The following is a 27,068-nucleotide window of genomic DNA, read 5'->3' as shown; positions in this document are numbered from 1 at the left end:
TAAGTATATATAAATTCATGCGTGGCCAAATAGAATAGTTCACTGTAATCTGAAGTTGTTAAACTACTGCTCAGAATACATGGGTTAGTGTATATTTTTGAAGTAGAAATAGCTGTTTAAAATTGTTTTGAAAAAAACAAATGCACTAGAATACCCACAATATTTATGTTTTAGTCTTTTTTGTCAACTCCCCGTTTGTTTAATTGTCATTGTTCTTATATATCATGAAAAAAATATAATTGTTCATCTATGACAAACCGTTTACAGTCAATCTAACTATTTATAATTGAATTTTTTAATAAAAAACATGAAGCTGTATAGCTTGCTGGGGATCATAATTTATGCACTGGTCCCATCGAAGTATAAATGCCAAGAAAAAAAACAGGGTCTTGTTACGTATACTAAAGTGCATACATCATCAACCAACGAAAATGAATCAGATATTTATAAAGCAATAGATAAACAAGATTCAGGATATAAGCATATTCTTGATTTCTTAACGGAGACAGGACAAAAAAACCAGAATATGACTGCAGTAGTTGAAAATGCATTTGGAAAACGTATTGAAACATATACTTACAAACATCTGATGGATAAGGCTAATGCATTTTCATCTGTTTTAGATTCATATGATGGAGGTGTTCCTGAAAAATTATATGACGAAAAAGAAAATGATGGTAAATTTAAAATATTAGGTATATATGGAAATAATTCAATGAATTGGCTAGTAGCAGATTTTGCTGCTATGAGTAGTGGTGTTACTAGCTTAGTTATGCATTCGAGATTTAGTATTGATGAAGTTACTAATATTTTAAATGAATCGAAATTAGAATGGTTATGTTTAGATTTAAAGCATGCAAAATCATTATTAGAAAGATTAAAAGAATTGCCCCATTTAAAAAAACTTATAATACTTGATCATATCCCAAATAGTGATCCTAAGAAGCAAAAAGAATTAAATAAAAATGATAATACCGACCAAAAATCCTTAAAAGGTTCCCGTAAAACGAAGGACTCATCATCTACTTCTGAAGAAGCAAAACATAAAGAACTCCTTGAAAATAGTAAACAAAATTTATACGATACATATATGAAAGTTGAACAAACTGCAAAAAAACATAACATAGAAATATTTACGATGGAATATGCTATGGAAAAATTGGCTAAGGGCGGTGGAGCTAAAAAGAATAAAAATAAATCGCCAAATTTTATCAGTACTATTATTTATACTTCCGGAACATCAGGACAACCCAAAGGTGTTATGTTAAGTAACAAAAATTTATATAATGCAGTTTTAGAATCTGATAATTCCAAATTACTTGATTTCTTTCCAACAAAATTTCATTTATCTTATCTACCTATGTCACATGTATTAGAAAGAATAGTTATATACTTTTGTATATCGAGAGGGATTTCAATAAATATATTTAGTAACGATATAAATTATTTCAGTACTGATATGCTAGGATCAGAAGCAAGTGTAATAGTTGGTGTTCCTAAAATTTTTAATAAAATTTACAGTGGTATACAAACAGAAATAGCTAACCTTTCGTCAGCAAAAAGATTCTTTGTAAACAAAGCGCTAGACATACGTAGATCACATCGACATGGTAAACTTGATCGCTTTGTTGAATCGATCACAGGTATTTCTAAAAAAATAAGAAATAAAATAAACCCAACATTGAAAATGTTTCTTAATGGTGGTGGAAAATTATCATCCGATGTTGAAAAAGAGTTATCTCTTCTATTAGATATTGATATATATCAAGGGTTTGGTATGACCGAAACAGCTGGTCCAATTTTCGTACAAGACCCTAGAGATAAAAGTGATAATACTGTTGGTGGACCTCATGTAAAGTCTGTTGAATATAAAGTATCAACATGGGAAACATATGATGCTAAATCCAAACCACCAAAAGGAGAGCTATTAATTAAAAGCGATCAATTATTTAGAGGATATTTCTTAAAAGATGATTTAACAAAAAGTTCATATGCAAAAGATAATTATTTTAAAACAGGTGATGTTGTACAAATTAATCAAAATGGATCTATCACATTTTTAGATAGATCTAAAGGTTTACTTAAGTTATCTCAAGGTGAATATATAGAAACAGAAACTATAAATAATTTATATTCAATGATTCCATATATTAATTATTGTGTAGCATATGCTGATGATACAATGGATGGACCTATGGCAATTTTATCTGTTGATAAAAATTTGTTTTCACAACATTTAGAAAATGATGGTATATTTGATAAATTAAATATAACTAGAAAAGAGTTTGTGGATAAAGTACTAGATGAAGAAGTTAATAAACAAAAAGAATATGTTGATTATATTAAAAAAGATATGTTAGAAACCTTTAATAAAACAAATTTAAGTAGATATAACTTAATTAATGATATATATATCACAATGGGAATATGGGATACATCCAATTATTTAACACCAACTTTTAAAGTAAAACGATTTAAATTAATCAATGATTACGATTTTTACTTCCAAAAGGTGAAATCCAAATATAAAGACAAACTAAAAGGTCAAAAAGCTCCTGCAAAAAGTTAATCGACAATAAACTATAACCATATTATGGATTTCATTTTATATCTTACATAAAAATTTGTTTTATGTTTATACAGAAAATAAAATGGAATTGTTTATAATTCCAATTTTATAAATTATTTTAAATAATTAAAAATTTTTTGTTTATTGCTTTTATTACACATAAAAAATGTTGTGCCATTCTTTGGTTTATATATTTATTTGACAATTTCCATAAAATAATGGATTATGTTAAATAAATATGCACATAAAATATAAGCAATTTGTTTATTAATACTTAACTTTTTAATATTTTCAATTTTAAATTTTTAAATTTTTAAATTATTTTCAAATTATATAATGGGGGGAGCATATTATTATAATTTCCCCTTCATCTGAAAAATAGTATAAATACTAAAACAATAGGATAATAAATATATGACATGTAAAAGAAATATTTGTCATCTTCGTTCGTTCTATTTACAACTTGGTTCCCTTTTCAATACAAAATAAGTTATTACAAAAATGATAATGAGAACCGTTAGAAAATACTATGCATGTATGTGCTTATGCAGTTGTTTTTGGTTTTTCTTTTTTTGGATCTAAATCCGATTGTGGAAAATTTAATGATTCCAATCCATAGCCTACAAAAAAAGGAAATAAAATATGTTGATCGAATAAAAAGACAACAAACTTTTAAAAATAAAAATTTATATTTATATAAAAGATAAACTCACCTGTTTCATTCATATATTTTTGGAGAGAAATGGATGAAACTTCTTTTAATTTATTTAAATCATCGTTAACCTGAAAAAAAAAAAATATTGCATATGAAAAAATATTCAATAAAAAAATGGTATACATTTAGGTGAAGTATATATATTTTTATTTTTACTTTTGCTAAACGCTTAGTTAATGTTTCTATCGCTTTTTGGATAACTTCATTATACATTTTATATTTTTCTATTCTTCCCATGGCTTCAAATTTTAATTTTAGTTCAAGCTAAAAAGGAAAATCATATTGAGCATGATGTAATTGCTTATCGAATTAGAGCATCCAAATGTAGACAACAAAAAATGAATAAATGAAAAATCGAAAAAATAACAATTAAAGTATTTCCAAACATGTTGATGAAATTATTTTTTTATTACATTTTTTAAATCCTTGTGATGTCTTAATTTATCATTTAACCCACGAAGTATTCCATCTATATTATTCAACTTATTGTGCATTTTTTTATCGATAGTAAACATGTTCGATTCGTAATTTTGTTCAGGTTTGGGATCCTAAAATGGTAAGAAAAAATCAAATGTAATAGGTATATATAATGAAAGACTATACAATTTTATTCACGAGTAAACAGTATTCAGGGTCTTACATGATTTTCCGAAGCATTTAAAGAGGGCTTTGTATTTTCTTCCCTTTCTTTAACTTCATGAATATCCTGATCAATCTTGGTAGTTTGCAAAATGGTATTTTCTACTTTATCAGACACTATTTTAGAGCAATTTGCATCTGTTTCATTATAATTTTTGTTATCTTCATTTAGAACTGTCTTTTGATTTGCATCTGTAACTTGCTCGTTTTTTGTAGACTCATTCATATTTTTTATCTCCTTTGAAATTGAATTTTTATTTTCATTATTTGTTTCTTTATTTTTGATACTGTCGTCAACTATTGGTTCATCCTCGTCACCTTCATCTTCTTCATCATTTTCTTGGTCCATTTCAGAATCGTCATCCTCGACATTTTTTTTTTTCTTTTTTCCATCTAGCTTTTTTCCACCTAGATTTTTTTCATCTAGCTTTTTTTCATCTAAATTTTCGTCATCCAACTTCTCATCATCCAACTTCTCATCATCCAACTTCTCATCATCCAACTTCTCATCGTCCAACTTCTCATCGTCCAACTTCTCATCGTCCAACTCCTCATCGTCCAACTTCTCATCGTCCAACTTCTTATCGCCTAGCATTTTATTTTCAACCTTTTCTCCTTGAAGTTTTGCACCATGTTGACTGCCGTTTGGATTGTTTTGAATTTCATGAAAATTTTTCTGAATATTAGAACGACCCAATGCATTATTAACCTCATTACCCACTTCTCTACTGCTCGTGTTCCCCATTTTATTATCATTCGTAATATCAAATTCATTAATAGGTTTATTACCATTTTCAAATCTTTCATTGATAGTTTTGATTTTATCTTTTTCATTATGAATCTGAAACTTGGGGGCTTGGTGATTACTCCCTGCCTCAGATATCGCTACCGTTTTTTCTGCATTTTTTCCAAGAGTGGACTCGGTCTCTTTCGCATTGTTACTAGCACTTATTTCTGTCCCTTTGTTGTTATCTGCTGCAACCTTTTTATTAGATTGTTCGTTCTCATTTTCGTTTTCGTCTTCTTCCTTATCTTCATCAAGGTCGTCATCTTCACTATCCTTATATTCATCTTCCACAGAACTATCTAAGTTTTCATCATCCTTTTCATCGTCTATTTCATCATCAGCTGAATTATTGTCTTTATTTTTGTTGTTACTTTTTATTTCATTTTTTTTCACATTTTGTAAATTTTCCTTTGGTGTGTGCATTATATTTATTGCACCTTCTGTATTATTTTTTAAATTTTCATTTTTCTCCATAGTAGTATTAACACTATTTACATGTGTGGCATTGCCATCTAACGTATTTGACAAATTCTGTTTATTTATTTCTGCTTTCAATAGGTTATTATTTATTCCGTTTGGCTGTCCCACTTTTAAATTATTACTATGATCATTACTATGATCATTATTACGATTACTATTATGATTACTATTATTGGGATGGTCAATTTGTTGATTATTTATTGGGTTACTATTTTCATGGTTTATATCTACACAACTGTTGATATTACAATTTTCTAAAAAACTTTCACTGGATGTTTCATTTAAATTTGAATCACTGTTTAAGTATAATGTCCCATTCTGTGACATACCAAATGCATCCATGTCTTTCCAATTTCCTATGGCCTCATCATTGTTACTTACAAAGTTAGCAGAGCCTAAAAACGGCAGAAAATGTGATGAAAAAATGTAGCGAGCAGATATGATGAAATCATGGGGGTGATTTACGGGTGCATCCACTTTTTGGTCCTACCTTTATTTCGTAATAGTCCGTTAGCACATAGTGCAAACAAAAGAAAAAAGTAATAATGCATTTTTATTTACTTTGAATGAGAACACATTTAACAAAGCATTGCCTTTTAAGAATATTCAATTTTGATAAATAAAACGAGTTTCTTTACACCAACTAATCAAACATTCCAACGGTTTGAACTTACAATTTTTCAAATTTGTTTATGCCAAAAAAATTGTTAAACATATATAATATTATTTAGTTTTATTTCTTTCTCTCCAATTTTAATAAATTTATTTATACACATAATTATATATCATTAATGATGTTCATGAATAATTTAGATAATTACATACCTTTATAAATTAAGTCAAAATTTTTTTCAAATTTTTTTTTAAAGAATTCAACACCGATTGATGTACCAAATGTATTACATGACCTATTATACTTAAATGTTGTGAATAGACATTTATTTTCATCAAATTATGTTTATAAATATAGAAGAAAACGAAATTGATAAAGACAAAATTGTATGCACAGGAAGTGCATTCACCAGCTAACTAAATGGGAACTTTACAAAATGAATGGCAATATATACATAACCATCCCAACATCATTTAATATTATTTTTGTAAAATGGGAAATAACAAAAAAAGAAAAAATTTTAATTTGTAAATAGTTCAAATAATATATATTCAAAAATTATCAGACAACGGATTAGTGATGCAACATGGGAAAAGAAATAAATGCAACACAGGATAAGGATATATATATATATAATACAAAGAATAGAAAAATTATGAAAAGAAATTAAAAGCAAAAATTTTGAATATGCAATGAAGTTTACAAAATTTTGAATATGCAATGAAGTTTACAAAATTTTGAATATGCAATGAAGTTTACAAAATTGGAATATGTAATGAAGTTTCAAAATTGTGAAAATGGAAATGCACAAAATAAACATAAACACATGAACGTACGACTTTTTAAATGACTAATAATTATATGGCTCACAACTAAAACCATAAAGAGAATTTCTTGAAATCAGATAATTGACAAAGCTTTCTAAATCATATTTTTGATTTTTCCATATAATAATTTGAAGATGATCAGCTAGCATTGCATTAACTTTTTCTTGAACTCTTTCTTGAATATCATCTAATTTTATATCAACATTATCAATAATATCAGAATGTTTTATAACTTCAATTTTTGTAATTTGTAAATCGCTAACAACTAGATTACTAATATAATTTGGTGCTGCATAATCATCACATTGAGCTTCTATAGTTATAGAAAATGTTGGTTTATTGCCTATTAAATATGCATAAGTACTTATAGGGCAAAAATTGGATCCTAAACATAGTTTTAAAAACAAAGGACCAATGATATGTTTAAAATATCCATTGAATGTTAAATAATATTTCCCTTGATCATAATAAAAATATATGTTATCAATATTGATTGAACTAATACCTTGTAAAAATAAAAGTGTAGCATGATAAAATGTTTTTTCTTCATGATATATACGGCCAACTTCATAACAAGGTTCTTTCGCTAAATATTTTTTAGTTTTACATTTTCCAACACTTGTAGGTATGAATGCATAAAAATTGGGAGATGTAAAATAATCATTTAATCTTTTATTAACTGAATTCATATTAAATTTAAGTACACTCTCATTTTTAAAGAATCCCATTAACGTTGTTGATATAATTAAAATAAATAATAAAATATGAAAATAATAAAATAATTTTGTAACATCTATTGGTTCGGATTTATCTCCATATTTGCTACCATGTCCTCTATCTTTTTTTTTCTTTGCTTTTAATTTTTCTAATTGTATCAATAATATCGATTTAATTGGTACAAAGCTTTTAATATATGGTATATTTTGAGAATTCGATTTTTCTAAAGAATTATTATGACCTCCTTCAATAGGATCATTTTCTCTTGATTCGGTATCTTCATTTTCATTTTTATCTTCTTCATATATTCCATCTTCATCATCATCTATATTATCATCTTCCCCATCTCTTATTTGTTCATAACTTTGGACACTAATTCTATTTTTTTTATTATAATTTGATTTACCAAGCTTGGTACTTCTTTTTTTAACTTCAGAAAATAAGAAACTAACAGGCCCACACTGTTCTTTTCTCATTCCAGAATTTATAAGTCTATCGTTATTTCCTTTACTTTGAATATTATACTTGTTTATAACTCCTGCTGGATCTTCAGTAGAATTTTTATTTTTCTTACTGCTATTTTTTTTCTTATTCCTAATATTAGTAATAGAAGACGAATTTAAATAACTTAATGTTTCTTCATCAATCGATGATTGCATATTTTGATACATCCTGTTTTCATCATAATCATACATATTACTAGATTGGGTTCGAATTATATGAGTGTTATTATCTTCGGATATATCAATTTTTTTATTTTTTTTAAAAACAATTTGATTTGGCTTAATTAGAGATTTAAAAAAATAAGTGTAAATGGGTATAGTCCAGTTTTTATTTTTTTGAATATTTAAATCAACAATTTCACTACATCTGTTAGCTTCGAAAAGATATATTTGTTTTCTTATTTTTTGTAACTTCTTTACTAATTTTTCCCATTGTGCTACATACATATTAATTGAAAAGCAAATCAAGCCAAAGGCAATAAATAATATAAATTTTGAAAAATGAATTTTATCGGTTTTATATAATACTAAAATATTTAAATTATATGTATGTTTAACTATCTGATAAAAAATTATAATAGCTATTGCAATTATTTCTCCTAACGACATGTGTAATAATATTGAGCATATGCTAGCAAAAAACGATGACATTAAAAAATAAAAATTTAAAAGCCCACTATAAACAAATTCAGTATTGATATCTTCACTCTTACTACTTGTTATTGTGGAATTATTATGAGAAGATAATTCATCTGATGTATTTGATAATTTATCATTCTTTTCAATTTCTTTCTTAATACATAAATAGTTATGTCTTTCGGATATTGTTATTTTTTGATTATTTTGTACTTCAGGATCAAATACTAATTCATCACTAAAGGCTGTAATTTTCTTATACCATACTGAAAAATTGACATAATACAAATTCATAAAAAATACACTTAACATAAAAGATACGGCTATGATTAAAGGAAATATAAACGGAAACATAAAAAAAAATGGAAACACATAATTTTGGTTTACTTTTAATTTTAATATATTTAACATATCTATATAATCAATCATTACGCTTTCTATATTAAAATTGAAAAAATTTAAATATATATATATTCCTAACATATCTGTTTCTACTGATGTTATAAAATATATAGATATGCATAATAAAAATAATAGTATAAATGTATGTGCTACTTTTATTGTATTAAAACGAGTTTTCTGAAAACTCTCTCTTAATAATAAATTAAATTTTTTCTTTTTTAAATAAATATATGCATCATTATTTTTCATTACTTTATATAAATAACTTACACTATTTAATGATTGTAATTTGTTGTAACATAAAATATTATTTTCATATGAATTATGTTCTATAACATTTTCACCATCAATGGAATCTATATCTTCACAATCATTTTGTTTATTTGGTGACATATTTTCATCCCCTGTTGTTTTTCCAGCGGATGTATCTTCTTCTAAACTTTTAATTTCATTATCATTCATTTTGTATTTACTATTTATATGACCAATCTTATCATCCTTCTCAGATGTCATTTTTTTTTTATGTGTTACATTCATGTTATCACTATTTAGATCTTCCTTATTGGATTTCTTTTTATTTTTTTTATTCCATTGGTGGCTCTCTTTTGTATTATTACTATCGTATATTTTATTAAATTCTATTTTTGAACTTTCTTTCTTTAATATATCTCTCTTTCCATTACATAACATGCTGTCTGAATTTTTTCCAGCTACTGAATTTTCATTACGAGATGAAAAGATTTTTATATTGCCTTCTTTAAATATATTTATTTTTATTTTCATAAATGTTAATAATAAATAAGAGGATATTGTTGATAAAACACAATAGTTTAAAAAATGGTAAGCTCCAATTAATATCTTTGCTTCTAACAAATATAAGTTCAATGAGGACACAATAAACAATGATATAAATACATCTACAAATTGAAATCGCGAAATCGAACTTAAAATACTAAATTTCTTTAAAGCAAATTCTTCATTCTCATTTACAATGTTAATGTAATAAATTAATTTTGCATCATCTTTATCGTTCTCATTAAATTTTAAACCTAAATTATATAGCTTAAAGAAGCTATAAAAATTGTCAGTAACCATAACAAATTTTAAAATCGGAATTATTACTGAAAATATGAGCAGCACGCCCATATTAAAATAACTACCGCTTGTGTATAGCAGCCATATTGATTCCAAAATTGAGTTCTTATACACTATGGTCTGATTCGCTATCACGCCTGCACAGTAAGTAATAAGTAATAAGCAACGGAATGAGTTGGGAACTAATCACACTAATTATATTTAACAAAACGAAGTATGCATAAGCAAGCTTTTTTTCTCTTTATTTTCTTACTCCCATGAAACACGATCTTCACTGCAGGGTAAATAAGTCCATTGAAGAAAAAATAATAAGAAATATAAAACAAAATAAACGAAAAAAACAAACAGTTGTTAATTACAAATATTTTTTGCTTTCTCGAATAGCTCAATTTATTCGTCATATACTTCATGAGTGCGCTATATATGCTATAAAAAAATACCATGGTTCTGAACTATTATTTTTTAAATGTGATTATGTATTTTTTTGTAAACAAAATAGCCCATCCGCTTCTATAAAATTTAACTTATGTTTCATTTTAATAGAATGTGTAATTTAATTATATAAATTTTATATATAATATATACTTCAAATTATATTTTTAAAACACATATATATACATATATGGGCAAAATAATCATCATAATAATATAGAAATATAAATATATATATATTATATAATTAATTTTTCCCTTCCTTTTTCAAAAATTGAAATTATTATCAAATTCATAAGCTATAAAAATAATTATTACTTAACATAGGGAGCAAACTTAATTGTATTCTATAAATCAAATACTATATATATATAATTTAATTTACCAATTGTTATTACCATTATTAAAAAAATATATATGAAAAATAAAAAAAAAATAGAGGGCCTTAGTTATGGAAAATCAATTAAAATTTAGAAAATTATGAAAAAAAAAAATTCAATATTATATAGTAACGAAAAACAAGTTATGAAAAACTAGAAACGATTTTTTTTATATCTTTATAAACTTAACATTATATAATAAAATATGCAAATATAAAAACGGCCATGACGCTAAAAAAAAATCCTTACAAAGCACTATATAAGTAAAAATTTAGCGAATTATTGAATTTTTCAAATAACGTATATTATTTTATAGTAAATTTAAAACTGTTAGGAGATTTAGGTGAGCAGGAAAAGAAAAAAAAATAATAATAAACACAGTAAAAATTGATATAATTTATATATTTTTTATATAACATAATATATTATAATAATTTATTAATTGGGGGACCATAACGTACATTGGGAAAATTAACATAGCAAAATGTACATTATATGAATTTCATAAAAATAAAAAAAAAAACATACTTATTTATAAATTGTATATATTTTTTATAATTAAATAACACAAAAATAAATTGTGTTAGATTGTTAAAAGTTTAAAAAAAATGAAATTATAACAATATTAATTATTTCAAAATTTATACTATACTAATAATAAAACTGTTTAATCATATTAATAAACCTGTACTATTTTAAATATTAAAAAAAACGATGGGCCATCGAAATTATTTATAAAACTTCTATAAAATATAAAATATAAAATAACACCTTAATAGTTATATTATTGTGATTATGTAATTTTCCTTTTTAAACTATTAAAATGTATAAATATATTTAAAAATATGTAGGTAAATCCTATTTTCCATTTTATAGAATTTGTGTCAAATCAAAAGTGAATCATAATATATTTCCAAATGAAATATAAGAAATTGTATAACCTTTTACGATATTCTTTTGTTTTATTTATAGTAAATACCATACCAATGTTACAATAAGTTATCTCATTCGTTTTACTCGCTACACCTTTTTTATGATTGCATTTGGGGTATAAACAATAAAGATAGGAAATGTGGGAATATTACACAAATGATTGGTTTTAATTATTCTTTCGAACGTTTTTCGTAAATATCGACCACTCTTATAACTCCTATAAATCATGCATGTCTTAGTAATATTAATAAAATAGTAATCAGGAAATTGTAGAAAATGTATATATAAACAATACGGTAAAATAAAGCACTTTGAAATGGTAGTAATTTCGCAGGTTAGTAAATTTGCAATATGTTCTTTGTTTAGCAGTTGGTTCTACTACTTTGTGCTAAATTGTGGTATATCAAATAAATTCATGTATAATTATTTACGAACTGAAAAAGGGGGTACACCCTTCTGCCATCCTTCTACATCCACATTTTTTAATAACATTATATATTTATGTGTTTGCGAATAATATAGTATGTACTATATAGGAGTAAATAGTCATAGGCATCTTTTCCAACCTGTTCAAAGCTGCTTAAGTTGGCTAGTAAATTTTTCAGAAAAAAATTAAAAAAATATGAACAGTCATAAAAAATTGTGAAAAAAGTGAAAAAAAATATGAACAAATAAGAAAAAATATGAAAAAATAGGAAAAAACATTGCAGGCAATAAAAAAATGTTAACATAGTTTGCACACAATGGTAACATAATTTTTTTACAACAACAAAAAAAAACACACACACACAATTTGATAATTATAATAGTACTAATAATAAATATAGTAAAATTGGAAAATAAAAAAAATGTAATAACTTGTGTAATTAACATATAAAATTAATGTTAAAATTGTCTATATTTTTTTAAGTTTATATATAAAAAGTAGATTATTCATTTTTATCTGTTATACAATTTTTTTTTTCGTTATAAAATATATAAATCGAAAAAATAATTTCCTATGCATTTCTTACATTTTTTTTATAACTTCACTGCATATAAACATATTGAATATGAATTATTCGTCTAAATTTAATAATATAAATGATTTTCGCGTAAGCGAAGAGAACATAATTGAAACTTTTACAAATAATGGGAATAATATATTTCTAAATAAATCACGTTACACAGAATTGTCTACTGGTGAAGAAAAAGGGGCAGACATCAAATTTTCAGATTGTGATATATTTTCGTCTATAAACAATAAAAACAAAAACTTCTACCTAGGTAATAATTAGCTGTCAACATAATTTTATATTTTTTCCTCCATCAATATTGCCGATATATATCCATACATTTTTCTGCCCAAATAACAATCACTAAGACGTATAATAATAGTGGAGTAAAAATAATTGAAATAACTATTTTATTTCCAGGTGGTAATGATGTACTTTATGAGGATTCTTTTGTTAAAAAGCTTTTACAGAAAATCCAAATCTTAGAGAATGAAAAAAAATGTTTGCTGAAATTTTTAGAAAATAAAAAAAACATTGAGTTGGACTACAAAAAGGCATTAGAAACTCAGGTAAAAAAGGAGTAGCAAAATGCATGAGTGGGTATATATGTCTTCATTACACATTTCAAAAGAGCCTAAGATGTGGCATTTATAATTTATTTGATAAATTTTTATAGGCGGTCTTTATGAATTCAGAGAATAAAAAATCACAATTTTATGAAAACGAGTGGTTGGAAATGAAATCAATAGGATATGCTTACCTGTGAGTATAATACAATTTTTACATATAAAACAAAGTATCTAAATTAAAAGTTTATTATTTTGTTATATAATCTATAGTAATATTATGAATCTGGGTATGTGCACATTTGTAATGCATTCCTTGGTTGGTTAAAAAATGACGATTTTACTTTGGTTACCTGGTTTAAACTATTTTTAGGAATTCGGGAAAGGAACCTTTAAGACAAACACTAAAACAATTTTACGACGACCCAAACATATATGAAGTAAGCATATTAATTATGTCTTTTTGTTTTTTATACTTTCTAACTGTTCATATTTTACATATATATGTGCATATATATACGTCTATGCAGAAATTGGGAAATCTTAATGCCACGCAAGAAATGCTTATAGCAAACTTAATCGAAGACCATAAAAATTTGATAGAGGAGAGAAAAATAGTCTCAAAAAAATATTACGAAGCAGTGGTAATGTGAATTTTTAAAAAAAAAAGCGGAATAAAAAAAATATAGATAATAATAGACCGCTTCAATCTACAATTTTTGTTCCTTCTTTGATTTATTAATTTTGTTTTTTTCTTTTTCTGTATAGAATGCGAATTTTCAACTATATCAACAAAACGAGATGCTCAAAGCTCAAAATTTTAATTTCATCGAAAAAAACAAAGACTTAATAAATGAAGAGCTAGTAAGAACAACGAAATAATGTTAATGAGTTTGTGTCTTTGAAGTATGTCTGTTTCAAGCATAAGCAGTGTCACTCACTACATATGCCACTTATTACTATTCTGCCTTCCCTTTGTTTAGGAAAAAAAGTTAACTGCCCTTAATTCGTCTATGATTGATGTCCAAAAAGAGAATATTCATTTAAAAGGTAAATTTAGAAAAATCAAATTTATATTAAAAATGTTTATATATATTTAGGATTATAGATATTGGTTAATGTTTTTACCTACAGAAATGATTGACCAATATTCGAAGTTAATAAAAAATTTAGAAAACTGTTCAGAGGTATGCAAAATTTTTATATAATGAATTATGTGCATATGTAGTATTACCCTTGAACAAGTGAAAAATTGCATATCCTTATTCAATTTATTTTGTTATATTCTTTTTCTTTTTGTTTTCTTTTCAAAGATTAAGACCATAAATGAAGAATTGGACAAATTTAAAAGCTCCTTACTAATTTAAAAAATTAAATAATCCAATATTTTATGATTTATGAAGTGTATACATATTTTTTTGAATTTCTAATTAGTTGTTTATCTTTTTACAAATTAGTAATCTTTAATAGTTATGATAAAAATATTTTAATTTATTTTATTTTTTTTTTTTATAATTTTTATCTAAAACTTTGTTAAATTAATTTTCATTAACTCTATCACTTATTTCTTTGTCTCTTTATTAATTTATTTATCTATCCAATGATCAGTTCACTTTTATTTTTTTAACTGTTACTTTTGAAAAAATAAAAACGACATATTATTTGGATATGAATTCGTAAGCGGCTTTAGGAAAATTATCTTAGTATAATAATTGGAATTATATTTAAGAGAAAAATAGACTGGTTCATCGATTTAAATAAATCAAAGTGAAGAAGCGAATCGAAATGGATAGACATGCAGAAAGCCAAACCGGTGTTTGCAGAAAACATTGAATAGACACTTCCTCGAATGTTTTATTTCAAAACTGCTAGTATATCTTAAAATTATATTCGATTTACAAAAGTTTAGCGTTAATTCGCTTTATTATCCATAAAAAATGAAAAGAAAACAAATGCAAAATAAAATAAGATTAAAAATAACAATAAGCAAGTCATCATGCGTATTTAAAAATATTTCAAGTTTAATTTAAAAAATAAATGCATATGTACATGTATGTAAAAAACACAAAACATTTAAATAAAAAAAAATGAGAAGAGTGAATAACTAAATAACTAGACAAATTATATGCGAATTTAAAAGGGTTACTTTTTTTCGTTTATCCCCATAAATCCTTTAAATTACAGAAATATTTTTATACTATATCAGAAAAACAACAATGAATTAAAGCTTCTCTGGCATTTTGAATTCGTGTTAAGGGATTAGGATCTAAAAGTCTCAAACATAAATCAAGTAAATCTGGACTTTCTTGCCAAATAAAAGGATCAAAATTAGGTTTTGTATATGTTAAAACTTTTTTTTTTAAATAATTAGGCATTGTATTATATATTTCATATGGAAATCGTCCGTCCATCAATGCATATAAAATAACACCACATGCCCATATATCATTAGTTGCTGATAAAATGCCATCAAATGATTCTGGTGGCATATATGGTGCTGTTCCACAAATTATATTTTGTCTTCTATTTTTATTCGAATTATTATTAGAAATATCTTCCATCATATCCATATCAATTAAACATAAATTGTCATATAAATTATATGGAAGATATTTCCTTCTCTTTTTAAAGCTGTTTTTTTTGTAGTCATTTCTATTTTCTTTATCTTTATATTTTTCCTTTTCAGAACTTATTAAATATTGCTCCTCTACTTTCTTCGATTTAATAGCTGTTAAAGAACTATTTTTCTTTATTGCTATACTGTTTTTTTGAAAACTATTTTTATTTATCATTTGTATAGTTGAACGATCCAACATGCTTAGTAAATTTTTATTCATGCTGTTTAAGCTACTATTCTCTATATTGCTTGACCCACCACAATTATACGAACCTAAGTTGTCGAGTAAATTATTATATGTATCAAAACATCGTGGCATTTCTCTAGCTTCTGACATATTGCTACTACTATTTTCAAAACTGTATGACGATTCAGATTCATTTTGATAATGATCATCACGCCAATCATTACTCCATTCGATATTGTCACTGCTAGATGTGGCAAAATCAATTTCATATTCAACCTCTCCATTTGAACTCCAACACTTGTCTACGTCCACCTTATGGATCGCCCCCTTTTCTTTCGTTCGTAAAAATATATCACTATTCTGCTTATTATTATGGCCAACTTTTGATTCACATTTTTTTAATACTGAATTTCGAACTGTTCTACGATTACACACATTTTCTTTCTCCTCAAATAAAAAAAAAGGATCCGTATAATTATCTAAATCAAAATTATCACATTGTTTATAATTAAAATTTCTCATATTTTTTTTTGTAAACATAATATTTTCAAGTTTAATGTCTCTATGTATTAAACCTCTAGAATGTAAAAAGTCTAATGCTAAAAAAATATTTTTCATTATTTTTTTAATTTCATATATATGTAAAGAACCCGGTACTAACGACATGAAATAGTCAAGTAATGTTGATCCTTTACAAAATTCCATAATAATAAAATTATAATTGTTATCACTAAATATATCATATATCGGTATAATATTTTTATGTGGATTCTTTTTTAAAAACATATATTTTTTTATAAATTTATCAATACTCAATCCGTTCTGTTTACCATTATTATGATTTTCTCTTTCTTTTAACACAACTTTCATAGCATATGTCTTTTTATCTTTTATATTTATACACTTATATACCTGTGAATTATCTCCATAATATATTAAACCTATTATATAATATCGATTATTAAAAACGACACCATTTTCATTTATGGGGCAACTAGGTTTAGCTAAATATTCCGAGGCATCTTCATTCACATTCATTTTGTTTGCCCGCTTGTTTGCCCGCGTATTTTTGCGCCCTGTTTTTTCCATCTGTTTTTTCTTCGTTTTTGTACTGCCCTTTCTCAACTCCTTCCTTTTTTCTTTTCGTTTCTCTTTTATTGTTTTCTTTACTTCAAGAGTTTCGCCTTTACCCACACATGCATGATAATAAGTATTAACACTACCATCATCATTAATATTGTTAATATTATTTTTTTTTTTTCGAATAATCTTCATTTCTATACCCCTTTCTTTCACACTATTATTGATCAAATTATTATACGATAAAAGATGACATTTTTTAGATGTATCTTTGTTACTTGCCACAGGATCCTTTCCTGTTACTAAACTTTCACAGGTCTTAGCTTTATCCTCACAAATGGCATTATTTTTATAATAATAATTGCTTGTTTTAACATTTTTTCCATTCTTTTCAGTGCCACTATTCCAATTATTGTTATTACGAATAGCCTCTTTCCTTGTCTTATGATCATTTTCACAAAATTTGTAACGCCTAAAAGATGTCCCTCCTAAATCAGTTGTTATAGTACCATTTTCCAACCCCATTTTATTCTCTTTGTTTATTTCTCTGAATGTAGTATTGCTACATTCCTTTATTTTATCTACCTTTTCAAACGATCCAAATGATCCTTTGTTATTTTGAACCTTTTCTCTAAACAAATATGTATTAACTCCATTTTTTCTTATATCTATATAGCTTATTGAGTTGCATTTTTTTGTATAAAATTCAATATAAGACGAGGATTTATTTTTATTTAATTTTCTTCGTGATATATTTTCACTATCTTTTCTTAAACCTAAACATTGGGACTTCTCTTTTTTTGTATTCATAATTTTATCATTTCTATTTTTTCGAATATTTTTCTTTTTTATATTATGCTTTAAGTTTAATTTATATTTCCGATTTTCATATTCCTTTTTAGTTAGAAAACTTAAGCATGATGTTGTTTTTTTATTAACATCGAATATTATTTCACACCTTTTTACATTTAAACATTTTCTCATATTTTCAAAACAATTATTTTCAATCACCCCTTTTATTGAGTTACATATTTTGGTTCCAGGTTCATAATAAATATCAAGATTTGTTTGTCCTTCTTTCTCGGAAGCAATACTGCTACTGTCATTGCTGCTACTACCATTGCTACTACTAGAGCAGTTACTGCTACTTTTTGCACTGCTATAATTTTCATTCCCGTTATTTTTACCATTATTTTCGTTATTATCATTACCATTTCCGTCCCCATTCTTATCTCCTGCATCCATATTATTATTGCCATCTTTTCCTGTGCCATTATTTTTACTACCTCCACAAGAACTGTTCTTTCCTTTATCATTTGATCGTCCCTTTTTCTGGGAGGTATCCCTTTTCGTATTTTTATTATGTACATCAGTTTCATTTTTCATCTTTTCGTTATTAATGCTTTCCATTTCAAATTGTTTATTTTGAAAGTCTTTATTTTTCCACAAAATATTATTAGTAAACATTTTTTTATTTTCACATATATCATATTTATTCATACTTATAACAACCATGCTTTTAGAATGCACGCATAAATCGAAATTTTTATTTTTTTTTATTAAACCGTCTTGATTCAAGCTGCTACATTTTTTAATAGATGAAAAGTATACATTATCATTGCTTAAAATAGTCATGACTAATGTATTATTCATTTTATCTTCCTTTTCTTTTGTTTCAAGAAATAAACATGTTTCTGATTCGTGCAATGGTTTGATCAATTCAGTATCATCCCTTTTATTACAAACAGTTGAAACTTCTATATTTGTATCATTAGAAATTTCATAATTATCAAAATAAATATCTCTTTTATCACATGATGAATCATATCTATATCGGTTTTTATTTTTATAATAAAAAATTGATGTCTCTTTTAAATTGTTTAAAAGGTTGAAAATTTTATCATGGTTACCATTTCTATATAGTTTTCCTTTTTCACCTCTATATTTCACACGTTTCCATTTACTAAAACATGGATCATATATATCAACCACCTCATAATTGTCGTTTATTTTATTTTGGTCCATCTTACTATGATACTTATTATTTTTTTCAACATTTTCATTCTTTTTTTCTTCGCCATCTTCCATATTTCCACTTAAACATTTTCGATTTTTATAAAAAAATGAATCAGCACTATCTTCATTTGTATTCACCATTTTTTTCAATTGGCTAATGCTGCATATACTACTGCAAGGAGTTACCTTTTTAGTTGCATCTGGATTGACGATTAAGGTGCTGTCTTTTCGAACTAACGGATCTCTAAATACTTTAGTAGATGTGCTTCGACTAGTTGTTTTATGATCATTTTGATTATCCGATTGCTCAAAATAACTATTTAACATTTTTGTATTTTTTATTCCATTTTTATTTAGACACATCTTCTGATTATTAAAGTTGTCACTACATGTGAAATCGTCGTTTATAAAACATTTTGAAAAAACATTTTTTGCTTGACTAAGATTTATATTATGATTAGAATAAATATTATTTGAACTATAAAATTTATTTATTTCATCATTTTTTCCCATATCTTTTATTTGGTTCAATTGTACTTTATTTGCTTTATCCTTTTCATTTGCATATATTTTATTTTTTGGAGGTACATTTGATGAAATATTACACAATTCATTACTTAACATAAGTCTATTATTTTCAAATAATTGAATAAACTTTTCATTTATTGACTCATCTGACAAATTTTTATTATAGTTATTCTTAACAGAATCTTTTCTAGCGTAACTTAGATTATTCAAATTAGTTTCGTTACTATTTTGGGGTTCATTCTTTTTGTTTAATAAATTGTTATATTTATAGCAACTAATTAAGTTTGTTTTTTCTTTCTTTTTTTGATTATTACATAATTTTTGATTGGGAGGATAACTACTAATAGGAGTTATTACGTTCGAACAACTTTCATAAAACGATTTTAGAAACGTCTTATTGTCATCTTTATTTATTGTGACATCATTATCACGTTTAAAATTTTCCAGTTTGTTTATTTTCTGACTATATACGTTTCCTTCATTTTGATTATTAATTACTTCGTTTTTTTTGCTTAATTTACTTGTATTTCCATTTATGAATAATTCCTTATTTTCGTCGAAATAGGATGTAATAAATTTAAAATTGTTTGACACTTCATAATGATCCATTTGAAACTTCAAAATAGGTACTTAGGTCAACGGAAATTACAGGGTGTCTTTAAATGCACTTTAATTATGGAAAATTGAAAAAAAATATATACATATGCATGCATATGCATATAGATATAAAATAACAACATAGGAATATGCTGCAATATCATATTAATAAATCATTATACATTGATACGTAATGTATAATATGGCGTATTATATAACATTAAAGAACAAAATTAAATTAAAAACAAAATTAAAAAGCTTACAACTAACAGAGTAAATTTATAACAGATTTAATAAAAAATATAATTATATAAACAAAATAATTTAAATCATGCATAGATAGACAAAAAAAATGGTTGTTATAGATACTTTTTTCTTTTTAAAGTATCACATGCTGAATTTTATTATTTAATTTTGTCTTCAACCCTTTCTACTAACAAATTAAAGGCTCGTATTATCAAAATGGGTTTGCATGGTATCCTCATTATCATTTTTTTCGTCTTTCTGAATTGTATACATATATTATTTTATGGATAAAGGTTGTGAAGGTATTACATCTCAATATAATTATAAATCTATGTTGAATTAAAAATATCAAAGAAATAGGAGAGAGCTACAATTGAAACAAAAGATTAAGGCCTAACAAATTAAAGAAGTTACGGCGTTGCAAACAGTACACACACATATATATATATAATAATATACATATACATCAAATATATGCGTGCATTTATATGTATTCATGTATAAAGTTTAAATAACAAAAATTACGATTTTATGCAGAAAAAAAATTTATATTTTTGCAATATAATATGTAGAAAAAAAATTAATTATAATTTGTACCAAAAATAGTTACAAAAACATAAAGACACCAAATATTTTTTATTACTATACAGTACCCATAAACATATATATTATAAAATAACATCACTTTATGAAAAATAAATAGACGGTGAACACGCATATGCACCGTCAACACATTGAAAAAAAAAAAAATAGAAATGCTTTCATTAATTTAATCGTCTTCAAATAAATTTTATATTCATTAAAATATACAAATTAATTACACAAAATATAAATCGATTTCTCTGTTGTAACATTTTAAATATTTATTTGTGTGTGTTTTTTTTTTACAGCAATAAATGAATAATTAATATAAAATAGCTTTTTATATTTTTTATCTGTTGCTAAATAAGCACACAAATAAAAAATGAAAAATAAAATATTATGAATGTACATAAAATATGGAAACATATATATGTACGTTCATATATTTAAAATAAATAGTTATTAAAAAAATTATTCGTAATTTTTTCAAAAAGTTACATATTTGTCTATAACAATATATTTTAAGATATGTTTTCAAAAAAAATATAAAAAAAAACAGAATTGTTCTTATGAATTGTTTTTAATTCGAACGTCTACAGCGGTATTATTTATAGCTAACTAAGAATATACACATATTTACATACTTTTTTAACTATTTGTTATATTTTGGTGTAATTAAAAGTGTGTTAATTATATATGTTTTCCATTAAAAAAGGAAATAAAGCATATTTTAATTTTCAAAAAGAAATCACAGAATAATTAATAATAATTTTTATGTAATAAAATTAATTGTAAAGAGGAATTAGCAAAATAAAAGACAAGTATACATGCATTTATAAATGTGTGCAAAGAAGGAAAACAAAAAAAAATGTGATAAAAAATATAGCTTTTCATATTCCTTTATTTTTTTTTATTTTCGCTTTTTTATTAACAGTTCATGTAAATATGTGGCTATAAATAAAAGTTGGCTGCATTTTAATTAAATTAAATTTTTAAAGACAAGCTAATTTAATTATAAAAGGTATAAAAAAATAAAAAATAATTTTTAAACAATTATATTACACAAAATAACCGTGTAAAAGGAAAAAAGGAAAGACATATAAATAAAAATTTTCTACAAATTTTCACCTGTATGTTTATATCCATGTTTGAGAAATGGTGTATTATTTTTCATGGGGAAACTATTATAATGTGCTATAACTTAATAAGTTTATAAATTATTTAAAATTGTTTTATCCAGTAAAACGGATACACATGTGTTTATGCCTGTATATATAGGTTTGATGTGCAAACGTAAATTTAGGCAACCAATGTGATCAGTAAAAATGGAATTATACAAAAAAAATTAACAAAACAAGCAAAATACTAAAAAAATAATAATGTCAAAATTATGTAATAAAAGAAAAATGCATAAAAAAAATATTATATATATGCATATACATATTGGATAACTTTCGATGGTAGTTCTACGAATTATTTGCTTGGTGTAATAAATAAATAATGGATATCGTGTTTTTCACCTCTTTAATTGCAATAGGGTGATTGTTAATATTATTCAGGAGATATAAATATTTTAAAACAATATATGGGTTTATTTTTTTAAAAATTAATAAGGATTGTATTTTTTTTAATAAGTTGACGAAAGGATCACCAAATGAATTGAATATTATAAAAAAATGCAAACATAGCATAACCGTTTTAGCATCTTTTAAGTCAACATTTTGTATATAGTTACTAATATGCATAATGTTCATATTGTCAATGGTAGCAATACTATCACTGTAGTTGTGGATGCACATTTTCAAAATAATATTCACCCCCTTTTCTGTAAGTTTCATTTCTGAAGGGTTGTCTAACATATACTTTAAAAGTATGTTACTAATTTCTTTTATTTTGTGGAAATTTTTTGTTTTTTCAGCACATGAATATAAGGCTAGCAATGATGAATAATTTAAATCATTCATTTTATTATTTAATAAATCCCAAAAAAAATTTATAATTTGTATACAATTTATATCATAAGATAAACTATTGCAATATGCATGAAATAATACAACAATTTCATTTATTGAAAATGAATTTTTAATTTCTTTTGCTCTATTATATATTAATTCCCATAAATATTTATTATTCATTCCATTTTTATTAATATCTTCGGATGCATATACTAAAGAAGTATTATTCATTTTACGAATAGACCTAATGAATGTGTCTTCTAAATTATATGCCTCTTCATTCTTTTTAATTAATTCATATTTATCTTGGCAATGTGAAGAAAATGAAATATTTTTTACTACTGTACATATTCTTTTATTTTTCAAAAAAATATTATTATAATAAAAATAGTTAAATTTTGTAACCAAATTGTGTTTACCCATTATGTATAGAAGATATAATTTGGATACTGTTTCATCAAGTCATAATGAAACTTATTATTATGTAATAATTAGTATATGATTGTGAATGGGGTAACATAAAAATAGTAAACATACATATGAGCTAGCTATATTGAAAATGAGGAGAAATATTTGGCACATATGCATGTACAGCATATTATATGAATGCATATTTGCGTATCATACACAGCATCATAATGACTTCTTTAAAGCGATTATGTTTTGCCTAATTGTTTTAATATAACAATTTTGTTGTGCTTTGCTTTAATTAATTTTTTTAACAGCAAAATAAATGAACAAAATAGCTGTTCTATTTTACATTTTATTTTTCGTACTAATTTATGTATATTTTTTTTAAATAAATTTTATTTCGCTGGTCATTTGAGAAATGCTATTTGTATGGAATGGCTACATATAATAAATTTTTTATAAATAAAACTTAAAACTGTTTAATTAACATAGCAAAATTGTTAATAAAAAATGCATAATAAAAAAATAATAAATAAAATAGTAGCAACAATAAATAGTATGAGTAATAGCAGTAGGCGATGCCCCACAAGTTGAAAAAAAAAAATAATTGTAGCTCTTTAAAAAATATATAGGTGTGAATATATGTTTTCGAAAACGTTGTTTTTCCTGACCAGTCAGCAAAATTTTTGGCAATAAAAAAATAACGATATAAATTTAAAAGTGAACATTTATATATTTATTTATATATACTTATTTATATATACTTATTTATATATACTTATTTATATATACTTATTTATATATACTTATTTATTTATGTATTATTTATTGTTTACTGACCTGCGTAATGAATTAAAAAAATAAAAGTTTGCATTTTGGCAACCTCAGAATATTATAGAAATAAAGTGATAATAAATAATTTTTCTTTCAAAAAAATAATAAGCTTTATTATCTCAATGATATTCCACAATAGTGTTATTTATTTCATTCCGCATAATATTTGAAAAAGTTGAATTAATTTGAAAAAGTTTGAAGCATATTTTGTTTCCTTTTTTCATGCCTTATTAATTTTGATCAATGTTTCAGTAAATTAACGATGATGAAAAGTAAAAATAAAAACAAAAAGGTATCGTTTTACGAGCCAAGTATTACTAAGAATACGGAAGAAAATGAAAAACATGAATTTAATGAAACGCTTTTTGAAAATGAAGAAGAGAATGATATAAACGACTATTCAAATGGTATTAGCGAAGAAGATATGTCATATATGTTAAAAAATTTTAACCCCTCCGATTTTGGTATTAAAGATAAGCTAACAGAAAGTGAAAAAAAAATTATCATTCGTGAGATTTTTGGAAGGACACATACAAATGTTTCATCAGAACATAAGGGGGACAATGACAATGAAGAAAAAAATGAAAATATTAAAATAAAAAAAATTTCCAGTAATATAATAATAAAAGATTTTACTACTGATGATGATATTCAAGACAATGTTAATAATGATAAAATTGGTGGAAAAAAAAAAAAAAAAAAAAAAAAAAATAATGATAATTTTTCCTATTTAGACGGGGATTGTTACTTTCCCAATGATGGATATGATTATGAACAACATTTAAAACCTATAAGTAATAATTTTGTAGAAGTAAAAACAAAAAGTGAAAATAAATTTTTTGAAATCAAACCAGTTGATGAAGAAGAAAAAGAATTATTTAAAACATTTGAAGCTGATAATTATGAAGAATTGAATGACAATTTTGTTTATGAAGCTCAAAATGTTGAAACCATAGAAAAATTACATGTTGATAATAAATTAATATGGGGTGATCCTGAAACGTTTCTCTTTATACCCGATAGTAACTTATGTTCTACACAAGTTGGAGATGAAGAAACTGATCAGGGCGTTTCAGATGTTGAAGATGCTAGTGACGATATATTTGATAAATCAGGACAAAATATTGAAAAGGATAACGACAACAATACTAGCCATTTTCAACTAGATGAAGACAATGATAAAGAGTGGTCATACAAAAATGAAAAAAATTCTAAAACGATAATTTTTGATGAAAATGTGAATCCTAATATTGAGAATAAAATGAAATATGAAAAAAATGATGATTCAATAAAGCTAAGCGATTTAATAAATTTGGAATTAAAAAAGGTGAATGACAAAGCAAATGACAATACAAATGAAATAAAAAGGATTATGAGAAAGAGTAAAAAAATAAAAAATAAAAATAAACAAAATATAGAAAATATTGTTATAGATATAAATGATAATGATAAAGAAAAAATACTTAAAATTGTTGATATGCAAAATGATGAAATAGTAGTAGATCAGGATATTTCAAGTTCCTATTCCTCAGATGATGATTCATTATCTTATGATTGTCAAACAATTTTGACAACAAAAACGAATACAACAAATCACCCAAGTAAATTAATAATTCCTAAGAGTATAAAAGTTACGCCAATTTTAAATAAAAAAATATTTAATACAAATTTAGAGACTAAAGAAAAGCCAAATGATAGTGTGAACAAGCTTGAGCGTTATCTAGTCCTTGATCAGGTACAAAGCCAAACAAATTAAAAAAAATGCTCCTACATATGAATACCTATTTATTTACATACATTTTTTCCAACCTTTTTAGATAAAAACGAAACGAGACAAAAATGAAACCCCAGAGGAAAAGCGCGAACGAAAAAAGTCAGTTAAAGAGGCACAGCGATTGAATAGGAAGTTAAAGAAGGAAAATTCGTTAATTATGAAGGTAACAATATTTTATCATATATTCATACTCATAAAACAATATTTGTATTCTTTCATTTTGGATATAAATATGTACATGTACATATCCTTTTTATAAAGCTGGACATACATTTTAATAATTTATTAATTTTTCCTTTTTTTGAATTGCAGAATGAAAAGAAGCTGATGAATAAGAATGTGAACCCATTCGATATTCGAGACAATGTAAAATATATTAAGTTATGAAAATGATATATTATTTTCATTTTTTTTGTAAAACTATTAATCCAAAGATAAAGTTATTTTATCGATAAACAGCAATAATGATTGCAAATTAAAAAATAAAACTCCAAATTAATTAAATATATATTTTGCTTTTAAGCATTTCATTCCTCATGTGATTTTATTTTTTTTCCATACTACATGTTATGTTGTTTTGTGTGTCATAATTTTTTCTACAACCTTTTTTTAAAACGTTTAATTAAAATATAAGATAAAAAAATGCGAATTAAATAATCGAAAATACAATTGGCTTTAAAAATGTTTGTAAAATTCTCAGACTTACTGTGACTTAGTTCTATGCCATCTCTGCCTCAGTGGCCCTTAGGATGTCGAACTGGCTTGCTACACTATTTTACGAAAATTTTTTCTAAAATATTATTATTATTTTACTATCAATTTTTTTATTATTTTTTACTTGGCTAAGATCTACATGATTGAACGTTTTACAAACCCTGTGGAATTTTTTCAATATATTTTTATGCGGTGTGAATATGTGCGTATATATTTTTTTTTGCTGGGTAAGCCAAAT

At 24.7% G+C, this 27,068-nt stretch overlaps 7 protein-coding genes across 7 annotated transcripts; 3 read left to right on the top strand and 4 right to left on the bottom strand.

Annotated features, from left to right (window-relative positions):
* Nucleotides 1–307: 307 nt before the first annotated feature.
* Nucleotides 308–2,569, top strand: PCHAS_0313900 (acyl-CoA synthetase, putative; the record flags this gene model as incomplete). The annotated part of the gene is made up of 1 exon (XM_737820.2): nucleotides 308–2,569. The coding sequence occupies one exon, from the start codon at nucleotides 308–310 to the stop codon at nucleotides 2,567–2,569; it is 2,262 nt and encodes a 753-aa protein (XP_742913.2).
* A 543-nt stretch (nucleotides 2,570–3,112) lies between these two features.
* Nucleotides 3,113–5,741, bottom strand: PCHAS_0313800 (rhoptry neck protein 6, putative; the record flags this gene model as incomplete). The annotated part of the gene is made up of 6 exons (XM_016799904.1): nucleotides 3,113–3,189; nucleotides 3,283–3,352; nucleotides 3,441–3,548; nucleotides 3,698–3,832; nucleotides 3,925–5,585; nucleotides 5,681–5,741. 6 exons carry the CDS (start codon nucleotides 5,739–5,741, stop codon nucleotides 3,113–3,115), a joined length of 2,112 nt encoding a protein of 703 aa, XP_016653215.1.
* Nucleotides 5,742–6,653: 912 nt separating this feature from the next.
* Nucleotides 6,654–10,426, bottom strand: PCHAS_0313700 (conserved Plasmodium protein, unknown function; the record flags this gene model as incomplete). Its single annotated transcript, XM_735426.2, has 2 exons — nucleotides 6,654–10,120; nucleotides 10,237–10,426. The coding sequence occupies 2 exons, from the start codon at nucleotides 10,424–10,426 to the stop codon at nucleotides 6,654–6,656; spliced, it is 3,657 nt and encodes a 1,218-aa protein (XP_740519.2).
* A 2,354-nt stretch (nucleotides 10,427–12,780) lies between these two features.
* On the top strand, nucleotides 12,781–14,656 carry PCHAS_0313600 (conserved Plasmodium protein, unknown function; the record flags this gene model as incomplete). Its single annotated transcript, XM_016799903.1, has 9 exons — nucleotides 12,781–12,994; nucleotides 13,144–13,292; nucleotides 13,400–13,485; nucleotides 13,663–13,729; nucleotides 13,820–13,933; nucleotides 14,058–14,153; nucleotides 14,273–14,339; nucleotides 14,424–14,476; nucleotides 14,603–14,656. The coding sequence occupies 9 exons, from the start codon at nucleotides 12,781–12,783 to the stop codon at nucleotides 14,654–14,656; spliced, it is 900 nt and encodes a 299-aa protein (XP_016653214.1).
* An 825-nt stretch (nucleotides 14,657–15,481) lies between these two features.
* Nucleotides 15,482–20,326, bottom strand: PCHAS_0313500 (serine/threonine protein kinase, putative; the record flags this gene model as incomplete). Its single annotated transcript, XM_736970.2, has 1 exon — nucleotides 15,482–20,326. One exon carries the CDS (start codon nucleotides 20,324–20,326, stop codon nucleotides 15,482–15,484), a length of 4,845 nt encoding a protein of 1,614 aa, XP_742063.2.
* A 2,282-nt stretch (nucleotides 20,327–22,608) lies between these two features.
* Nucleotides 22,609–23,520, bottom strand: PCHAS_0313400 (conserved Plasmodium protein, unknown function; the record flags this gene model as incomplete). Its single annotated transcript, XM_731388.2, has 1 exon — nucleotides 22,609–23,520. One exon carries the CDS (start codon nucleotides 23,518–23,520, stop codon nucleotides 22,609–22,611), a length of 912 nt encoding a protein of 303 aa, XP_736481.2.
* A 1,084-nt stretch (nucleotides 23,521–24,604) lies between these two features.
* Nucleotides 24,605–26,503, top strand: PCHAS_0313300 (conserved protein, unknown function; the record flags this gene model as incomplete). The annotated part of the gene is made up of 3 exons (XM_016799902.1): nucleotides 24,605–26,077; nucleotides 26,160–26,279; nucleotides 26,429–26,503. 3 exons carry the CDS (start codon nucleotides 24,605–24,607, stop codon nucleotides 26,501–26,503), a joined length of 1,668 nt encoding a protein of 555 aa, XP_016653213.1.
* Nucleotides 26,504–27,068: the final 565 nt, after the last annotated feature.

Source organism: Plasmodium chabaudi (assembly GCF_900002335.3).
Source record: "Plasmodium chabaudi chabaudi strain AS genome assembly, chromosome: 3".
Classification (NCBI taxonomy): domain Eukaryota; phylum Apicomplexa; class Aconoidasida; order Haemosporida; family Plasmodiidae; genus Plasmodium; species Plasmodium chabaudi.
The sequence above is the reverse complement of the archived record's forward strand: the minus strand, read 5'-3'. Positions and strand labels throughout refer to the sequence as shown.